At 38.6% G+C, this 21,978-nt stretch overlaps 1 protein-coding gene across 5 annotated transcripts in view; it reads left to right on the top strand.

Moving 5' to 3' along the window:
• Window positions 1–21,978, top strand: part of LOC149153480 (uncharacterized) — a 421,588-nt gene that overhangs the window by 201,433 nt on the left and 198,177 nt on the right. For all 5 annotated transcript variants that reach the window (XR_016262822.1, XM_089440521.1, XM_089440522.1 and 2 more), the window contains exon 7: window positions 21,742–21,860. Coding sequence is in view for 4 of the 5 variants with exons in the window: in XM_089440521.1 (XP_089296647.1) it covers window positions 21,742–21,860 (119 nt within the window). In the remaining variant the exon portion in view is untranslated. The remainder of the gene's footprint in view (window positions 1–21,741; window positions 21,861–21,978) is intronic.

Raw genomic sequence — 21,978 nt, forward strand, 5'->3', positions numbered from 1 at the left:
ATCATGGCTTCATATTTCGTGAGGATTTCACAAATAAGAGATCAAATTTCAGCCATTGGAGAAACTATCTCTAATCAAGAACTTGTGACTATAGCACTCAATGGTCTCCCTAGATCATGGGATGCATTTGCAGCAGGCATAAGCAGTTGGAAAGAAGCTCCTTCATTTGAGAAATTATGGATATCATGTGCTCAAGAAAAAGCAAGATTGATGACTAGAGACTGTCAGGATGAAGAAGTTCAAGCCCTTGCAACTCGCTTTAAGAACAAGGGAAAGAAGAAGTTTGGATCTCAACATAAGAAGGGATATTCTTCCTCTAAGAAGAAGAAAGACTTATCAAAGATACAATGCTATGGTTGTCAAGAATATGGACATTTCAAGAGAGATTGTCCTAATATGGCTAACAAGAAAAGAAAAGGGAAACAACATGCTTTCGCAACAGAAGTTGAAGAAGATGAAAAACCAAAGAAGCCCAAAGGTGAAAAAGATTTCTTCTACTATTCTGCTTTGACAGGTTCCTTTGCAGATGATGATGACATGTGGTTGGTAGATAGTGGAGCATCAAGGCACATGACCGGAGAGCGTGGGAATCTTTCAAGCATGACAAAAAAGTTGTCTCAAAGGGTTGAATTGGGAGATAATAACAACTATGCAGTCAAAGGAGTTGGAAAGGCATCCATAGAGCTGGAATCTGGTAACCACGTACATCTCAGCAATGTCCTCTATGTACCAGGTTTGAAAAAGAATCTTGTCTCTGTTTCTTGTTTAGAAGATAAGGGAGATAGGGTTGCTTTTGTGGATGGCAAAGTACTTGTATGGTCAAAGGGCTCTAGTATAGATGATGCTAGGGTTATTGGGATTCGTGATGGAAGACTGTATAGATTTGTGAGTCAACCAGAGAAGACATTAGTACATGATTAAATAGATCAAAGTTAGCCATGGTACCAAAGGTATGGACATCTTCATTTTAGAGCATTGCCTGAATTAAGTGAAATAGTGTCAGGAGTTCCTGAACTACAGGTAAAGAATGATGGTGTATGCAAAGGCTGTGCTCTTGGGAAGAACATCAAGAGACCATTTCCAAATAGTGACAACAGATCTAAGGAAGCCTTGGACTTGGTTCATTTCGATGTATGTGGTCCGATACTCGTAAAATTGCTTGGTGGTTCGCTGTGCTATGTGATATCCATTGATGTCTTCTTCTGTAAGACATGGATATATCTCTTAAAGATGGAAGATGGAGTATTCGACAAGTTCCGGGAATTCAAAGCTGAAGTGGAAAACTTGACAGGTAAAAGGATCAAGATATTGAGATATGACAATGGAGGAGAATACACCTTAAAGGAGCTTGTTGCTTTCTTCAAACAGGTTGGGATTAAAAGGGAGCTAATTTTCCCCTATAATCGACTACAAAATGGTGTAGCTGAACGAAAGAACAGGGGCATTGAAGAATCTATCAAGGACAGGATGCATGATTTGGACTTGTCCTTGTTCTTGTGGGGTGAATCATCACAAACAACTGTGTACATTCGAAATCGAAGTCCTCATAGAGTTATGGAAGGTATCACTCATGAAGAAGCCTTGTCCAAAAGGAAGCGAGAGGTTGGGCACATGAGAATCTTTGGTTGTCTTGTATATATTCATGTTCCTAAGGATAAGAGGAACAAGCTTGAGCCTTCATGAAAAAAAGGCATATTTGTTGGATATAGTGAATTTTCAAAATCCTACAGAATATACATTCTAGAGCAACGACGGATTGAAGTCAGCCGAGATGTCACCTTTGATGAGAAAGTGGCTTATTGGAGGTCTAAGGAAGTCTCCATAGATTCCTTGGAAGAAGAAAAGCAGGAGGCCTCGAGAGAGGAACATTCAAGTTCTACAGAATGAACTAAAAGGCCAGAAGGACCTCAAGATCTAGCAGAACCAATCATAGTTCCAGAGATCAAGAAGAGACCAACATGGATTAGATCCACATTAGAGGAGGCGAAAGGACATCCAGCGCTTGATGGCACATCTAGAGAAGTAAAGAAACCTAAAATGTTTTACAACCATGCAGCCCTCATGACAAAACTCATTGATGAAGAACCTTCCATGTATGGAGAAGCAACTAGTCATCTGGTGTGGAAGGAAGCAATGAATGAGGAGTACCAATTGATCATGAAGAATGATGTTTGGGAAATTGTCCCAAGGCATGAAGGGATGTCAGTGGTGACTTCTAAGTGGATATACAAGATAAAACATGCTGCAGATGGGAGCATTGACAGATACAAGGAAAGGTTTGTGGCTAGAGGATTCTCCCAGAAAGAGGGAGAAGACTATGATGAGACTTTTACTCCAGTTGCCAGGTACACCTCCATTAGATCCATCATTTCTCTTGCTGCTGCTTTGGGATGGAATTTTCTCTAGATGGATGTGAAAACTGCTTTCCACAATGGTGTGATTGAGGAAGAGGTGTAAATAGAACAACCTTAAGGATTTGAGGTATATGGAAAAGAGTCTTATGTTTGGAGGTTGAAGAAGGCCGTGTATGGACTCAAGCAAGCTCCAAGAGCTTGGTATGCTTGTATAGACAACCAACTGACACGACTGGGATTTACCAAAAGCGAAGCTGATCCAAACCTTTACTTTAAGGTTGTGAAGAATGCACCTATGATCATACTATTATATGTAGATGACTTGTTTCTAATAGGTGTAGAGCCTCTTATCATTCAGTGCAAGAAGTAGTTGGCTTCTGAGTTCGACATGAAGGATCTTGGGTTGATGCACTATTACTTGGGATTAGAAGTATGGCAGAAACCTAACGAAGTCTTCCTTGGTCAAGGAAAGTATGTGATAGAGATCCTTCAAAGATTCGGTATGATGGATTGCAAATCCATGGCGACTCCCATGGTGACTAACCTGAAGAAGTTAAGAGGCTCCGACTCCAGATTGGTAGATCCATCCATGTATCGATGACTGATTGGTATGTTGATGTATTTGGTTAACACCAAGCCAAAGATTTTCTTTGTTGTGAACACCTTGAGCCAGTTCCAGGTAGAATCGAGACACGAGCATTGGATTGCAGCAAAGCACATATTGAGATATTTGCATGGTATAGTAAACTATGGCTTGAGGTATGTTGCAAACAAGGATGTACAACTTCAGGGATACACAAACGCTGATTGGGCAAGAAGTGCTGAAGATAGGAAGAGTACCTCGGGAGTATGCTTTAGTTTGGGATCACACACTAGAAATGGTGGAGTGAGGTCTTGGACCCTGATCACACATCGAACATGGTGGAGTGAGTTTCTTCACCATTTGGACCCTGATCACACATCGGAAGGGTGGAGTGAGGTCTTGGACCTTGATCACACATTGAATAGGGTGGAGTGAGGTCCTGTCTAGTATCTAGACCCAATCATCAACTAGGTAGGGGTTGAGTGAGGTCTTGGCCTGGAGTGCTTGCCAGAAAGGATGAGTGAGTGCTTGCTAGTTAAGGGTATTAGCATTTTGGCCTAGGTGGTGGTCATGGGATTCGAGGACCGATCACTCTAGAGGAGTGAGTCCTGATATGTTGTGGCATTTCCATGGGTTTGGTACCACCCCAGATATGATCGCTAGTGGATGCTGATGATAAATGATGATGTTGATAATAATGAATAACCTTTTCTTTAGAGAAATTTGTTCAATCTAAGAACATCTATGACAAAGATTATGAATACCTCACTAGTTAAGAGGGAGTATTGAATTTGTAACTATGGTTGGTCTTCATAATGTACTTGTGGTCACTTGATGTAATTATATTTATCATTGTAAATCATATTTATAAACGCTTGAGTCAAAGGAAAATTTATTTTGAGTCAAAGTCCCATTGCAACTTTTAATTGATATAAATTTGAATTTTTAAATTTTGGTTCCAAAAGTGACAAGTCGACTTCCCTCCAAGTCAAGTTGGCCCTGGCCAAGAGACATGTCTATTCACCCTAGACAAACTACTATATAAAGGCAACTCAAGCTCCTCATTTGGTAGATTCACATTCCCCACTCAAGACAACTTCTAGGCAAGCGAAGGAGGTCAAGAAGGATGAAGAAGGACAAAGAAAGAAGGCCGAGTTTCTCTCTCTTCTCCCTCATCATCTCGCACGTGTGGATAGAAGTCTCTCTCTATGATTCAAACTGTTTCTGGGTGTTTTGTTGTAGGGGGTTGAAATTTTTGGGTTTCGGGGCAATTGTGGCAGGGCCAAAATTTCTTGGGTAATTGGCTGTTGCAGGAGGGCCGTAACTCTAGGTCAGATAGAAAGAACGAAGTGCAGGATCAATTTGGGTGAGTTGACTTGGAGGAGAAGACCAGGTTTGACCATAGGTCTAGGTGTGTCTCTTATTGAACATGAAGAATTTCTCTATTGAAAAGGTTGCTAGGTTTTTCCCCATAGTAGGTTTTCCTAGGGTAAATCTAATCTCTCTTTTTGTGCATTGTGATCTCTACTGTTCTACTGTTTTTTATGGTTGAATTTTTGAAGTATAATTGTCGAATGATATAATTGGAATAGGATAAAAGAAGATCTAGATCAAAAGTAATTATCATAATTTCATAAATATTGTGCTAACCTTAATTGCACTAGAAAATCAACATCAAGGACATCAAGATGAACAAGGGGGAGACTGTGGAGTCATACTTCATAAGGATATCCCAACTCAAGGATCAATTGTTGTTTGCTGGAGAAATTACATTTGATAGAGAGTTGGTTCTAATTTCCCTTGGAGGTCTTCCACCAATTTGGGAGACATTTATTACCACCATTAGCAACAATGATAGGTTCCCTTCATTTGATGAACTTTTGGGCAAGTGCACTCAAGAGGAGACCAAGATGATTTCTAGAGGGAGAATTCAAAAGCATGAAGAAGGAGAACCCTCTGCATTTGTTGCTCAAGACAAGAAGAGGAAAGGAAGAGGAAGACCATCTAATTCAAGAAAGCCTACTCCAACATCCAATGACTCAAATAGAAAATTTAGAAAGGACATGTCAATAGTTTAATGCTAGAATTTCCACAAGTATGGTCGCTATGCCCAAGACTGTCTTGAGAATAGAAGTGGTCCAAGGTCCAACTACAATAACAATCGTGGCTTCAACAACATGTTTAGCAATAGAAGAAGAAGAGATGCTCCCGATGCTTGTGAAGAAGGCCACCATCCTCAAAAGAGATCAAGGAACTCAAGGTATGAAAATAATGCAACTGCTACTCAATCTGAATATTTTCTTATTTATGCTCTTTCTATTTCCTCTCCTCCAGATCGTTTGATAGCTGGTTGGTAGATAGTGGGGTCTATAAAACATTTCACTGGTTATCGTGAAGTCCTCTCAAATCTAGTTGAGAGGGAGACAAATTTGAAGATCATTCTTGGGGACAATTATACTTATCCTATAAAGGGGTCTGGTTCTATTTCATTTCATTTGGATTATGGTCAAACTATACATCTACAAGATGTTCTATACGTGTCAAGATTGAAAACGAATCTCGTGTCTATATCTGCCTTGAAGGACAAAGGAATGAATGTTGCTTTTATAAATGGAAAGGTTCGTACTTGGCCTATGGTATCTTGCTTGAGGGATGCCTTCAGTTTGGGTTCAAGAATTGAATGCCTCTATAAAGTTAATGGAAGACAGATTTGCGCTTTGGTTCATGATAGTAATCATCAATGTGAGCTGTGGCACTAAAGATTTGCTCACCTTCACTATGAAGCGTTTGGCTAAGGTGAGAAGGATGGTTCCTAGAATACTTGAGATTCGTATAGATTATGATGGAGTTTGTCCGAGATGTGTAAGTGGAAAGAAGACAAAGGGACCATTCCCTTCAAGCAGGAGAAGGACCAGTGGAATTCTTTCACTCATACATTCTGATTTATGTGGATCCATGTTTGTGAACTCTTTTGGTGGCTACTTGTATTACATAATCTTTGTGGATTTCTCCAGCGAGAGATGGATTTTCTTCTTGAAGCACAAGGACCAAGCATTCGATATGTTCAAGGACTTCAAGGTCCTGATGGAAAATCAAACAGGGAAGAGAATCAAAGTTTTCAGGTCTTATAGTGTAGGAAAATTCATTTCAAATGAGTTCATTGAATTTTGCAAGAAAGCAGGAATCAAGAAGGAGACCATCATACCTGATAACCCCGAGCAAAATGGAGTGGCTGAAAGGAAGGACAAGACCATCTTGGACGCTGCCCAAGCTATGTTGCTCGATCAAAAGATGCCGAAGTTTCTATGGGGAGAAGCTGCAAACACTGCTTTCTATTTTCAAAATAGGACTCCTCATTAAGCCTTGGGTGACAAGACTCGTGAAGAAGTTTTCACTGGTGTGAAGCCCAATGTTGGACATTTAAGGATCTTTGTTTGCCTTGTTTATTTTCATGTGCCGAAGGACAAGAGGACACACTAAAAGCTTCAGGAAAGAAATGTATGTTTGTTGGCTATTGTGAAAATTCTAAAGCTTATAGAATATATGTACTTGGTCAAAGGAACATAGAGTTTAGTACGGATGTAACATTTGATGAAGATGTTGCCCTTGGGAAAGCAAGGGACACTCCTCCCCTTGCCAACGTTGAAAGAAAGGATAATGCCATGGATGTACAAAAAGACTTTCCTATGCCTGAGCTTGATGTTGCTTATGATCCCATGGAACCCATGGACCCTTTGGATCCCCCTCTGTGTGATCCTCCTGCCAGGAAGAGACCACTGTGGCCTTGTGACATTTTATAGGATGCTGAGAGACATGCTGCTGCAAGAGGAGCTTTCAGGGAAAGCATGAAACCATGCCGATATTAGGGATATGTTGTAGCAATGAGCAACATGATACAGGCTGAACCTTACACCTTTGAAGAAGAGGTGAAAGAAGAAGTGTGGAAGGATGCTATGGCCAAAGAATATGAATCCATTATGAAGAACGATGCGTGGGAAGTGATTTTGAGATCCGAAGGAAGTTTGTTGCGACTTCTAAATGGTTGTACAAGATTAAGCATGGTGCGGATGGAAGTATCGAAAAATATAGGCAAGATTCATGGCTATAGGTTTCTCCCAGAAAGAGGGAGAGGACTATGATGACATCTTTGCACCGGTTGCCCGCTACACTACCATTCAATCTATTGTTGCTCTAGTTGCTAGCCAGAGATGGACACTCCACCAAATGGATGTGAAGACCACATTTCTATATGGCATTCTCAAAGAAGAAGTATATGTTGAGCAACCATAGGGATTTGAGGAGCATGACAAGAAGACTCATGTGTGCAGGTTGAAGAAAGCGCTTTATGGATTGAAGCAAGCCCCTAGGGCTTGGTATGCCCGCATTGATAGCTACCTGGTGAAGCTTTGGATTTGCAAGAAGCAATGTTGATCTGAACCTCTACTTCAAAATCATCCAAGGTATGCCCCTGATTTTAGTATTATATGTTGATGATTTATTCTTGATAGGTGGAGAGCTTCTTATTCTCGAGTGTAAGAGGGAGCTATCCTTTGGGCTTGAAATGAAAGACTTTGGATTGATGCACTACTTCTTGGGATTAGAGGTGCGGCAGAGACCTGGTGAGATTTTCCATTCACAAGGGAAATATGTTGTTAAACTGTTGGAGAGATTTGGAATGGTAGAATGCAAGTCCATGGCCACATCGATGGAGATGAACTTCGAGAAGTTATGTGGAGAAGCTGTGAGACTCGATCTAGCAAATCCAACTGAGTACTGATAGTTGATTGGGGCACTGATGTTCTTAGTGAGCACTCAACCGGACATATGTTTTGAGTTAACACTCTGAGTCAATTTATGATCGAGCCTCTACATGCACACTGGGTCGCTACTAAGCATGTGCTGAGATACTTACATGGGACTATCAATCTTGGACTGAGATATACTGCCGAAGATGTGAGACTACATGGATACACTGATGTTGACTAGGCCAGAAATATTGTTGACAAGACGAACACATTAGGGTGTTGTCTTAGCTTGGGGTCTGCCATGATATCTTGGATGAGCAGGAAGTAGAAGTCCGTTGCCCTTAGCACGACTGAGGCTGAGTATATTGCTACTAGTATGGCTCCCTGTGATGCAGTGTGGTTAATGAAGCTCTTTGGAGAGCTGTTTGAGTAGGTACTGGATACCAATGTTGCATTAATCATTATCGGGATAATATCGACGCGAGGAAAAAATAGGAAAAAATTGTAATTATCGGGAAATAATCGGAAGTAATCGGGAAAAAATCGTTTGGTACAAAAATATTCATTTTTTTTTCAATTTTTTTTAATATCTAAACCATCTACAACATAAAATAAATACATTAACACATAAATATGATAAAAGAACTAATATATAAGATGTTTAATATCATTTCTAGTGCTAAAATCACACATAATATTGAATCATGTCCTGAATAGTAAGTCCTGACTCCTGAGTCCCAATTCAGCCTCAAAATATCAACAAAAAATATAATAATGTATCTCATCATGTCATAATGTCATATACAATAAAATGAAGAAAATAACTAAAGTCTAATCCTATTGATTTCCTCTGCCCCTCTTGCAAGAAAATGCCACAGCTTTCCCTTTCCCTCTAGATGTAGATGCTGGTGCTCGTGCTGGTGGAGATGGCAGTGGAGTCTGATGTGCTTTAGAAGCTGAAGAACTAGAAGTAGGAGCTGTAGGAGGTAGACCACGTCCTCTACTGGTGGCAGTGGTAGCCCAGGCAGGTGGTGTCACCTCCTCCTGTTCCTCCTCCTCCTCCTCCTGCTCCTCCTCCTCCTCCCCCTCCACTACATCCTGCACTAACCAATCATTAGCAGACTCCATGAGAAGCCTCTCGTCCTCAACTCTCCATGCAGCAGTGGTGTCAATCCCATCCAATGAGATGGCCTCCACATCAGGTGTCCTCTCAAGTTGCTTCACCCACAATCGAAGATTGTAGTAGACGTAGACCATGTCATTAAGTCGCTGGGACTCCAACCTGTACAAAGATCATGAAATAATAATTAATAATTATATAAAAAAATATTGTTTAATGAATTCAAAAATTTATTTGGAAATTTGCAATATTTTAAATGTTTAAGTGTTAACCTGTTGCGCTTCTTGTTGTGTATTTTTTCAAATACACTCCAGTTGCGCTCACATCCTGAGGAGCTACATGTTTGGCTGAGGATGCGAATGGCAAGCTTTTGCAGAAGGGTTACCCTGCCACCATACATTTTCCACCATGCATCTACAACGAAATTACAAATAAAATTTTAAATAAACATAAGAAAAAAGTGGAATTTGAAGAGACAATGAAATTTGAAACAAAGTTACAAACTAAAAAATACCTGGTATTTTAATCGTCCTACCAGTGACAACCATCTCAAAGCCAAATGTGCCACCTGCCATCCTATATGTCTCAATTTGTTTAGAGATCTCTATACGTTGTTTTGGAGATCACACCATCTTCTGGAGACAGGATAAGAATCCATCCATGATCTCAGCATCAAAATCGAACCCACATGCGTAAGAAAATGCAGGGTTCGGGAAAAACCTAGCAGCATGAATGGGACGATGGAGTGTGTTGTTCCATCGCTCATCAATCACTCCTCATAGGAGGAGTTGTCTCTGAAACCCATCATCTCCCTTACCATCATAGTAGGCCCGAATGGCTTCTTTGGCCTTGTCCATGGCCTCATACAAATAGCCCATTGCGGGCTTCTTACCATCAACCAACTGAAGAACCTTTACCAAAGGTTCAGTAACGGCACACACCTCTTGCACTCCTCCCCAGAAGTCTTCTTGGTATGAAACTAGTCTGCATACGGCCTCTCCCTCTGGTTTGCGGCTCATTGGCAAAGCACGCCACTCCTTTGAAAGAAACATTCTCTTCACATCCCACATAGAATTCAAGAGGGATTGAAGAGATATGAAACTGGTGGCAAACTGTGTAATGGCGGGGCGCACCAACTCTTTGTTGTTGGTGAATCTTCTCATCAAGCTAAGCACAGATGTATGGTTATATATAAATTTTGTAATGCTTTTGGATGAATCAACAATATCTTTGACAAAGGGAATTTTCCCTATGTCCTCCAACATCAAATCAATACAGTGTGCAACACAAGGTGTCCAAAATAAAGTAGGATGCCTGTCCATAACCATCCTGCCAGCATCAACATAATTTGCAGCATTGTTCGTTATGATTTGGACAACATTTTCTGCACCCACCTCCAAAATAAACACATCTAGCAAATCACATAAAGTTCTTGCATCTTTGATTTGTGCAGATGTATCAACAGATTTGATAAACATAGTCCCCTTGGGACAACTAACCAAGAAGTTTATAAGGGTTCTCCCCTTTTGGTCAGTGCAACCATCTGACATAACAGTGCATCCTGTTTGTGCCCATGATGCCCTAAAATCCTCGAATCTTTGGGTGCAGTTACGCTTTTCATTTTGAAGATTCTGGCCTCTGAAATCATGATAAGAAGGGATTTTGTACCCTGGGCCAACACTTGCAATAGCATCAACAACAGGTTGGAAAAATGGATTATTCTTTACAATGCTGAAAGGAATATCACTCCAGAGGAGAAATTTTGCCAGCAACTTGTCAGCTTGTTCTTTCTCAATTATTTTTAGCATTGAACTGATAGATGGCTGTGAACCAGGTGTGGTTCGAGGAACAAAAAATGATGTGGCAGCTACCGGAATGGTTGATGCTGTAGTAAAGCTAGTGCCACTTGCTTCAGTTGACCTTTTTAGTTGCCTTTTGATTTCTTCTTTGGCCTCTCTACTCTGGTCTAAAGTTTCCAATGCTTTCATGGCTCTTTGGATGAGTTCAGGATTTGTATTTGAACAAGGCCCCACATCTTTTCCAGGGATTTGTGCAAGGTGATACTTCAACCTGTACACCCCCCCGGACATAGGGTGGCCACACAACTTGCAAGTCAAGTTTAGTCTATCATTCAGAGCATTAGGTTCACCATATTCCCAGAAAGGATCCAATTTCCTTGGCATGTTTGTTTTTGAACTTTGAAGTTGCAAACTTGAATGGTGTTTCGGTGAAGTTGTGAACCTATGGGAAAATAAGGATTACAATTTAGTATTTACAAAATTACAAGTTACAAATTTACAATTTAGTATTTTAATTTTTAATTTTTACATTGTACAATGAAAACCCAAGTTACCCAACCAAATGGCAAAAACAATGAGAAAAAACATAAACAATGTTTAAAAGCAATGAAAAAAAAAAATTGGTTCCCATAGTCATACCATGTTACCCAACCAAAAACAATGAAGAAATACAAAAACAATGTTTAAAAACAATGAAAACAAAAAAAAAATTGGTGCCCATACCAAGTTACCCAACCAAAAACAATGAAAAAATACAAAAACAATGTTTTTAAACAATGAAAACAAAAAAAAATTGATCCCCATACTGTTTCTATGGAGAAATCGGTCTTCTCCTCTTGATTTTCTCCTCTAAGCACTTGAATCAGCTTCAAACCCTCTCCAGCAATGTCTCCCAGCTCTCCTCTGCCCTCCTCGCGCGACTGTGCAAATGAATTCATAAAAAAACCAAAAAAATCTTTATAAAACCTCGCTGCCGCGAAGCCCCACGATAAATTCGGTTTTTATCGCGATTTTTTGGAATTTATCGCGATAATTTCATAAAAATCGCGCAAAAAAATACCCGCGATAAATTCGAATAAAAATCACGATATTTTCGTTTTATTGAAAAAATCGCGATAAAACGATAAAATCGCGATTTTCACAACACTGCTGGATACAACTATGATATATTGCAACAACAAGAGTGGGATCTGACTGGTAGAGAATCATGTATTGCATGACAGGTCCAAGCATATTGAGATTAGATATCACTATATCCAGGATATGGTGCAACTTACTGTTAGCTTGGTTAACCTCGCTCTCAGAGCTCGGTTAAACAAATTACATTCTAGTAAGCATTCAATTTTTCTCAGATAGGAATCCTTTCTTGATATCCACCTACTTCTCCCTAACTAGCTTTTCTGTTTTTGCCTTTGGGATTTTGGAGATAGATTCATGTTCAAGTGGTGACTCCACTTCTTTCATTTCTTACAAGAGTTCCTGTTAGAAGCTCACTTCTTGTGGATCTCTTTTTTTCTTGAACAAGGATTTCTCTCTGACATCCATTAGCTCCTTTTCCCCTAAAGCAGGTCATCATGGATGACTTGTTCGCCCTGTGTCGTTTTACTAACATTCTTCATGATATTCCAGAAAATGCCATTAATAAATTACCTTTGTTCACGGGTGATGATGCAGTCACTGCTGCAAATCATATCTTCAAGTTTACTCGTTGTATGATAATGTGTTGTAGATCTTCATGTTATGATCACGAAGATATCAAGATGCGACTGCTTGTCCTCTCTTTGAAGGATAATGCTAGAGATTGGTTTTGCAAGTTTCCTGATGACTCCTTTGATTCTTTACAAGACATCATTGATGATTTTAAAGATAAATATGAAAGTCAAAGGGGCTCACCTTGTGCCTCTAGTGTTGAGCAAAAGGATGAAAGTGGTCATATGAAGAACTCAAATATCGCAGAAAGAATCAAAGATAGTGGAAAGGCAGGAACAAGTGATCAAGGGGATCTTATCAGGAAATTAACTCAAAGGCTTATAGACATGCAGTTCAGTCAAGCTCAGTTGATGAAAACTATGGAGCTTAATCAAGAAAAGTTAGTAACAGATCACTCCAAGGAAATGAAATCTCTACACATCAGGTGGATGGCTATTGAGAAAAAGCATGTTGAAGAGCTGAGCATCATAAATAAAGACCATAAGAAAGAAATGAGCTCTATGCAAGATAGGGAAGTTAACCTTCAAAAAAAATTATTAACCATAGAAGAACAACATGTTGAGGAACTAAAGAACATAGAGCTTAATCAAGCAAAATTAATCGCCGATCATGTTAAGGAAATAAGTGACCTCAAAAACAGGTTACAATCAATGGAGGAGAATCATGCCAGGGAAATCAATGTTATGAAGGATAAACATTCTAATCGGATATCCACCATGCAAAATCATTTGATCACTATGGAAGCAAATCATAAAGAAGAAATGAGTTCGATTCGAGTAAATCATAACAAAGTAATAAGAGATATGGAAGCTAATCAAATAAGTCTTCAGAACAAGTTGTTGACCATGGAAGAAAACCATGCCAAGGAAATTAGTGTTATGAAGGTTGAACACTATAATCAAATGGATGCCGTGAGAATTGAAAAGACCACTTTTCAAAATATGTTACAAATAATGGAAAAGATACATGTACATGAGCTTACGCATAGATCAGATAATGAAAGAAACAAAGAGACTTCCACAGATCCCCAACCTCCCTGTCCGCCAAAGCAATTCTCATCTCGTTGTAAGAAGGTTACTTGCCCCAGTGAATACAGGTTGGTTGGAAGTGACAAGGTTGGAAAAGAAATTGAGGAAGATCAGATGTATGCATCACCTTTGACAGAGTACATTCATAATTAGATTGGGTATATTTCAGATTTTTCAGATCCTTCATCCAGGATTCCAGGCATTCTCAGAATTAGGACAAGAAATCTACAGTGGTCTCATTATTGACATCACAACCCACTAAGAAAAAAAGTAAAAGACAGAAGAAAAGAAAATGGAAGAAGTTTGATGCATTTGATGGCTGAGAGCAACTCAATATTCGGATGAGTCACAATCCTATCATTTTCAGGATTCAACATGACACATCCGAGAAGCAGCCCATAGACTTGTCGGAAAGTTGACAGATGCTCAGTATGCACCATGTTGAAGACATCTGATGCCAGAGGGCATCATTTTGTATAATATCTCTAACCCTACTCCCTTTTATTTTATGCTGTTAGATAATTTATTTCACGCATTTATATTATGTCTTTATATTTCAATTTGTTAGAGTAGATTTTCTTTCCAGCGGTATTTTCTATACATGCATGATGATTTCGATGTTGAATGAATATCTATTTAATGGACTTTTGTTTCCTTGGATGCAGGATTCTGGGATTCTCATGTTACTTCTTGGAAGCAGCGTGTCTTCATATGGAGCCAGATGTTGCACTCAAATGTCAAAGTTCCAGGGAAGCAGAAGTACCAACTTTTTCAACAATGATAAGATGACATATTAGTAGTCCATGTGTCATGGTTATCCCATTCTGCAAATTATATAATGTAAATGATCTTTGTAAAACCTTGGGTCTATGTAACAACCTAGGTAAGCCTATAATTTTGATGACGAATTCCATCCTATGAGGTTTTTTAACCTCGCTGATTACCTGTGTTTCTAGACACGGTTAATTAGATTTTCCCTCTAGCTTAAACCCCAAATCTAGGGTGAAATTTATTGTCAAATTATTAGGTAAGTCCTAGTGTTTTTAGTAGAGTCTGATATAAAACTGGTTTGGGAATAATTTAAACTAGTTGGCTTAATTATTTTATTACAAATCACTTGGTTTACTAGATCATAATGTATCGCAGATGGGTTATTTGCCTTGAGGGTCTAAGCCAAATGTGTATTCCCTCTTTGAGTCTTGTAAATGAAAAACCTTATGTATTGGAGGGTTGGAAAAATAATTATATACTCTCATGTGTAAATTAATTAATTTTTCTGGAAAAATAAAATTAAATCTTAAGCCAGAAAATTAATTAATTAGAGTTGAATTAAATTGTCTTAGGAAAATAAATTCTCCAAATTGAAAAATTCGTGGGTCTTAAAAGAGTCAATTTTTAAAGGTCCTCCACCAAGGGAATATTGTATATTTCAAGAAAATTTGGATCCTTGGACCTTGGTGGTTAAGTCAAAGTTAATTTTTTGAGGAAATTAGCTCAAAATAATTAATTTTGAGCTAATTAAAATGGAATTAAATGATAAATTCGAAAATTCCTCAAAAATAAAAAATCAAGGGCCAAGATTAAAATATTTTGAAGTGTTTATCAACAGCCAAGATTATTTTGAAAAGGATCAAAGAAACTAGCCGTTATTTTTTCATTTGGAGGATTCATCTAGAAATTAAAGAGTTAGTTGAGTTTCTAGTCATCTTGATATCTAGCTAGAATCGCTACTAAAGCATTTTGTAAACTATTGTCCCGCCGTGAACTATTTTTCCTACTATAATAAAAGACTTTGGGGTGCAACTCAAGGTGTTCTTGCTTGTTCATCTATGGTATGTATTGACTACGGGCTTCCTATGTGGTGCTTTATATTATTATTTTGAGATATTACATAGGTGGTGAATCTGTCGAGTTTTTCCTTTCCGCCTGCGGTTTTTAGTCTCTTAGGGAAAGGTCTTAATTTTGCCTTAGCGCCCAGAAAAATCCCGGTTGAAGACATCATTTGCGATGTAGAATATGGCATTAAGAACCTTCCTGATAAGATTAAAGACACGATTAGGCAGGATTGTGCCGTAACCCTGAGGAGGGCTAAGCCTCCCCGTAGCAATATCAGCAAGGCTGAGTTTGAGGCTTTGAAGAGCTTGAACGGAAATCGTGACGTCGTGGTCTTAAAAGCTGATAAAGGTGGGGCTGCCGTTATCCTGGATAGAAGGGATTACAGAAATAAGATGCTTGACCATCTTTGTAATAGTGGGAGTTATAAGAAGCTTTCAAAAAATCCCCTCAAAAAGGTTTCCAGAGCGGTCGCTCTTGCGATCAAGTCGTGCAATTCCACGATTCCTCTAGCCCAGAAACTGATTGAGGGAAACCCCATCACTCCTAGGATATATGGTCTTCCAAAAATCCATAAAGATGGGGTCCCCCTGAGACCCATTGTCAATACCATTGGTGGTCCGACTTACCTCCTAGCCAAGTTCCTCGCTGCAAAGTTGAGACCCTTGGTTGGGAAGACTGAGTCCTTTGTCAAAGACTCAGCTTCTTTTATTGAGGATCTTAAGAGAATTAAACTTGAGCCCGAGGACATTCTGGTAAGTTTCGACGTGGTCTCTCTTTATACTTGTATTCCTATCAATGAGGCCATGGAGGTAATTAATAAGCTAACTGACCCTGATACGGCTATGTTAGTTGAGCTTTGCCTTACCTCCACCTTTTTCAGCTTCGAGGGAGAATTCTATGAGCAGACTTGCGGAGTTGCCATGGGCTCCCCTTGTCCCCTGTCGTCGCTAATCTCTTCATGGAGGAGTTTGAGTCTAAGGCTTTGGCCTCCTCTCGTCTCTTACCGAAGCTTTGGAAAAGATTCGTTGATGACACTGGTGTTGTCTGGTCTCATGGTCCTGATGAGCTGGATCGTTTCTTCAGTCACCTCAACAACCAATCCGCCGCCATTAAATTCACGATGGAAAAAGAAGATAATGGTTGTCTTCCGTTCTTGGATGTTCTCATCTCTAAGAAGGTGGATGGTTCCTTTTCTCATCAGGTGTTTAGAAAGAAGACGCATACTGAGCAATACTTGCATGCTTCTTCGCATCATTTCCCCGCTCAGAAGTTAGGGGTTCTTAGCACGCTTGCCACCCGTGCGGTAAGAATTTCTGATGAGGAGAGCTTGGAAACGGAGAAAGCTCATCTCCTAGATGTCTTTGAGAAGAATGGTTACAATAGGCACCTCGGTCAAAAAGCCTTCCTCAAGGCCAAGAAGGAGCCTTCAATCCGAAGGGTTCCTAAAGATCATATCTTGGGTGTGAACCTTCCTTACATCCAAGGGACCACGGATAGGATTGCGAGGATTCTGAGGAAGTACGATGTGCCTGCAACTTTTAGACCTCTCAACACTATCCGTGGCTCCCTCAGGTCTGTGAAAGACCCTATTGACCCTAAGGACATGAAGGGCGTCTATGTCATTCCTTGTTCCTGTGGGACCCCTTATATTGGTGAGACTGGTCGCTCTATCAATCAACGGATTAGCAAGCATTCGGCTGACTTAAGACATGGTAGGACCAAGTCCTCAGCCCTGGCTGAGCATGCGGGGAAGACTATGCATCATGTATGTATAGAAGATGGCCACTTGGACATCTTGAATTTGGCCTAGATCTAACTTTAAAGCTTGCTGGAATTTACTGCATAACTGCAAAATTCAGATTTGAATACTCCTGAAACACATTTTTAATTAAGGTCAAAAATTTTGAATTTTCAGTTTCCGGCAAAATTTTACTGTTTTTAGGCATTTTGGGCATCATCTTCAGTATCACTAGCTCGCTGATCTATGATTAATTCACTGCTGTAATAAATATATCAGTGCTGAAATTTATGGAATCACACCCCGTAAAAGCCCTAAAAATTGAATTTTTTCATTTTTACCATTTCTGGGCATATTGGCCATCTATCTTTGGCATCTTTAGCTTGCTGATCTGTGGTTGTTTATTGCTGTAAATTAAACATCAGATCTGAAATTATCATTGAATACATCATCATAAGGTGGTCTAAACAAGCTAATTTTACATTTGCTGGTCATTGAATTTTTTTATGTTTCATGTGTTGGGCAAATCTCATCATTTGAAGTGTTTTCCTCACTGTTGTCATAACATTGATAAAGTCTGAATTTTTGAAGTATTATTGCTGATATAAACTGTCATAAACCTGAAATTGGCTTATCTCATCTTGGTTTCAAAGGTTGTCTAACTTTGCACTCAAAATCTGAGTTTAATCTTGTTGATGAATAGAGTTGACTTGGGCTTCTAATTTTTGGCATAACATCTTGTGTTAATAATCATTGGTGGATAAGTTGATTTACTCGTGGAATATTGTTGAAGTTTACACTTGTATCGTTCAACATTTATCTTTCTTAAGATTGTATCTAAATATTGTTGAGTACTCTTGCTTTAAAGCTAATTCACAAAAGGTACTTAAGTAACTTACACAATCTTAATCCAAGATAAATTTCACTCATCATATTGCATTTAGCATACTAAGTCTAGATTGCACTAATAATTTACCTCCTAGCATAAGCTAGGTTGATAGAAACATAGGGCAACCCTTCTCACTTATCTTAAGGGGCCTTGGCAACTCTTCGGTGGTTAACACGGTGACCTTGCAGTCGTCAGAGCCACAGTCTCTGCAGTGCCGGAGGCATCGGGTGATAGGATCACAACAGAAGGTATCAATTATCAGGCCCTATCCTGCTTCCTGTTGGCTTCCTTCCCACAACCTACCTTGGAGCCCAGCATCAAAATAGTTAAGGGAAGTTTACACTTAGACTAGGCATATAATTAAAATTAACCAAGATCACTACATCTCACATAGGTCATAGGGTTTGCACATCATTTAGGTTAGTCAATCATCTCAAGCAGTAGGTGTCCATCATCATTTGGTTCCAATTTACTATAAGCAAGAATTTGTGACTCCATTAAGGCACTGGTCTCATACTCTAAAATCTAATCGAATTACTAACCTTGCTTAAATTCAAGCAATTGGCTAGGCAACCCATCTGTTTCTCCCAAACAAGTTGGTTTCCAACTTGTTTTCCTTCATCTCATTCCATAGGGACTACCCCCGATAGCCTACTATTGGGAGAAAACTAGAACGGAGTGGGTGGGGATCAAAGTGACAAGCCCCATCCTGAGCATTGTTGCTTTGCCTGTACAATCAAGGCGACAACACGACCTATTACCATAGATCTGCAATTCTCAGCCTCTTCAGAAACCCTAGTTGCAGCACGTGGGAGGGATAAACAATGATTTTATCCCTTGATTTCCTTCTTGCATGGATAGTATCTCCTTCTGCAATTCGACTTGATAGATGACTTGGTTTCTTTCGTTGATTTGGCCTCCTAAGTGACTGTGATAACCTCGACTTCTTTTGCAGTGGATGATACTAGATATCCTTGCATGTGTGAGAGGTATTTGCTGTAAAACAGATCAAAATCACTTTGGCTCCTTCTCCTTCCTTCTTTGCTTGATGAGAGGCTTCTCCAATTGTGATTCTCGCACTTCTTCTTGGATTTCAGATGCTTGGATTGATGCTCTTCAAGTGAGGCTGAGACCTCCTTTATATAGTAGTTAGCCCATGAAATAAGCCGACTTGTATTGGAGTGTAGGCTGAGATCCTCTTCTAGAATGATCTCCATCTTCTTTTGAAAGCCGATTTGATGGAGAACTTGTGACAAGGTCTTGGAGGGTTTTTGACTCTTCTAATGACTCAAATAAATTGTCTTTTACAATGTGTAACATGCCCAAATGGGTCTTTAATACATGACATTGACTCAATAGACTTTATGATTTGATGACCAAACCTAATAGCTCACAATGGGAGCTTCATCTATAAAATAAAATTCCTTGAGCATGAAACCCATGACTCAAGCATAACATAAATAATTTTATTTTTCTTCTTTACATCAATTACATAAAATCATGATTACACATGTCATTATGAAGACTGAACCTAGTTACATATTTCAACACCTAAAGCATCAATCAATCAAAATGTAGCTTTATCTCAAATTGTAGCAGTAGGGGTGTAGGAAAAGAAAGCAACTCATATGTACTTCCAACCCATAAAAAAAAATCCATATGTACCATGCTTCAAAATATCCATTGTGATGAAAATCACAATGGGAACCCCATGCCATATGAGTTGCAACACCAACACTTTAACCAACAATGTATTAGCATTTCTTTGAACAAAGACAACATTTGACCTGTAATTTGAAGAAGATTAATTCCAGTGCAATTTGGTCTCAAAATAGTGGTCATTCTTAGAATCACAATACAAAAATTCCATCCATGAACACTATATACACACTGTTCTACAAAAGATCAAACTAGGGTGGACTGACACTTCAACAATACAGGAATTCTGTTCAATATTTCCAAGATTGTACTGCCTCATTTCTTTGACTATGGCAACACTAGGACCATAGTATCAGTGAAAGCATTGCAAGCAAAAACAAAAACATAACATTTTTATTCTTCAAGGACAAAGCATCCTGAAGGGGGAGGCAATGTAACAAATATAAAGTACATATAAGAATAAAAATAATAATAATATTTAAAGGTTGCATGTCTGAAAATCATGTCCACTCACATATGTGACCATTCAATGTATATTTATACACAGCATCACATGCAACCTTATCATTCATTTACTTATTTATTATCATTTCTCTCTCTCTATATGTGTGTGTGTGTGTGCGTATGCCCAAATGGATTCTTTGATATTTTGCTTCTTATGTTGGATATTTTTTGATAAAAATAAACTATTGTTTGTTTGCAGGAAGAAAGGCATTAGTAACATTGATATTCACGATGAAGAAGCCTGTGTTGTTAATAGTTATTGATGAGGTATTGGATTTTTGAGTGACTACTTAAATATTGCCTATAAGATGAATGGATAGTTTCTTAAGTGAGTTAGGGAACTCAGTGCCAAGCTTTACCTACAATATGAGGGTGATGGCAACTTGATGGAGTGACATGGGTACGTTCCTTGGTGGATGCCTTCTTTAGTGTGAGGGTACTTGGAGGTGATGGCAATTCGATTGCTAGTTCAAATACATCCGAGGAGTGTAGAAGCAATGGATAGTCTTTATAATTCTTTGTCTTTTTCTCCTTATAAAATGTATTGGAGCTCCTGTATCAAGGGGGGTTAAAATCTAGATGTTGGTATTGCGAGAATAATGACATAAATGAGTCATTGTGACCATTAATGTAGGGAAGGGGTTGGAGGATATAATGGTCCAATGATTACCGTGGGTTAACCTAAATAGATAATTGCAGTGTGTGAGCTATTTTGATGTACTTATTATTCGAATCAATAGAGGCATGACACATACAATTAAGGTGTAAATTGGGGAGATCAAGGGAGTTCACTTGTGAGCTATAGAAATGATCCTGTTGTTTTTGGGTCTTCAAATATTACCTTCTGGTACAAGATTTTATACCTTATTTCCTCTTGTCATTCTTGCATTTTGACAACACAACCTAGAAAAACATTGGAAATACGGAAAACATGGATATAAAAATCACACACATACAAACAACATATAAAAATCACGTAATTGTATAAGTAGATATAAATTCAATTATAAAGTGGCTTGTATTCATAAACCAACATATAAACAAGGAAATGTGATCGAAACTTAAATATAAACACAATTCATAATGAGAGATGATGATTATATTTGCATGAAGTGAAAGTGCAACATATGTAAGGGAAATCTGGTATTTGATTTGGTCCATTGGAAGACAATTCTCCCTGGACTATCCACTTGGCCACATCATTCATTGCACTTAAATAATCCTCCTAAGACTAAAATGTGTCTACTTGAAAACATGAATATCAATATCACACAAATACAAACAACGTATGGAAATCATGTAAATGTATAAGTATATAAATTCAATTATGGAGTATTAATAATCAAATTGAGAATTAAATTAAAAAAAAAATTGTAGTGAGATATATTACAATGATACTGACATGAAACGGAGGTGCAACATAGGGGAAGTCAGTTTAGTTGATTTAATCCATTGCAAGTGCCAATAACACTTCAATTGGCCACATCATTTGTATTACTTAAACAACCCTCTGTAAATCGATATTAATCTACCTCTATCTTATTAATTTTAAAGTGCTATCCACATTATTACCAAAAATTTGGTCTAGATACAATTTAGGGCTAACAAGGAGAATTAGATGGAAAGTCATTGATTTATACTAATCTAGGAAAGCATGGAATGGTTTTTGTGTTTAACAACTATGTTAACAAAGTTGTCTTGGAAGATTCTACTATTATCATTTTCAAGATCATGCACTAATGGACATATAAAATCTAATCATGTTGATTATCGCAGGGGTACAAGTATATCGAAGGTTCTACTCTGAAGAAAAAGAAAAATCTGGAGGTGTTTTGGCAATTGCCGTTTCTAGAGTACTTGCCCAACCATATATTTTTATGTCTGATATGCTCACTGTAAGTCATGCTTTTACTCTGTTGTCATCCCCTTCAGTGGTTGTATTACAAACTGAGCTAGATCACTAAATGAGGAAATCCTAGATAGCATTGAATCAAATATCTAAGATGAAAGGAA

The sequence above is a fragment of the Pinus tabuliformis genome, chromosome 9, assembly GCF_031772625.1.
Source record: "Pinus tabuliformis cultivar Carrire ecotype Pingquan chromosome 9, CPIR1, whole genome shotgun sequence".
NCBI lineage: Eukaryota > Viridiplantae > Streptophyta > Pinopsida > Pinales > Pinaceae > Pinus > Pinus tabuliformis.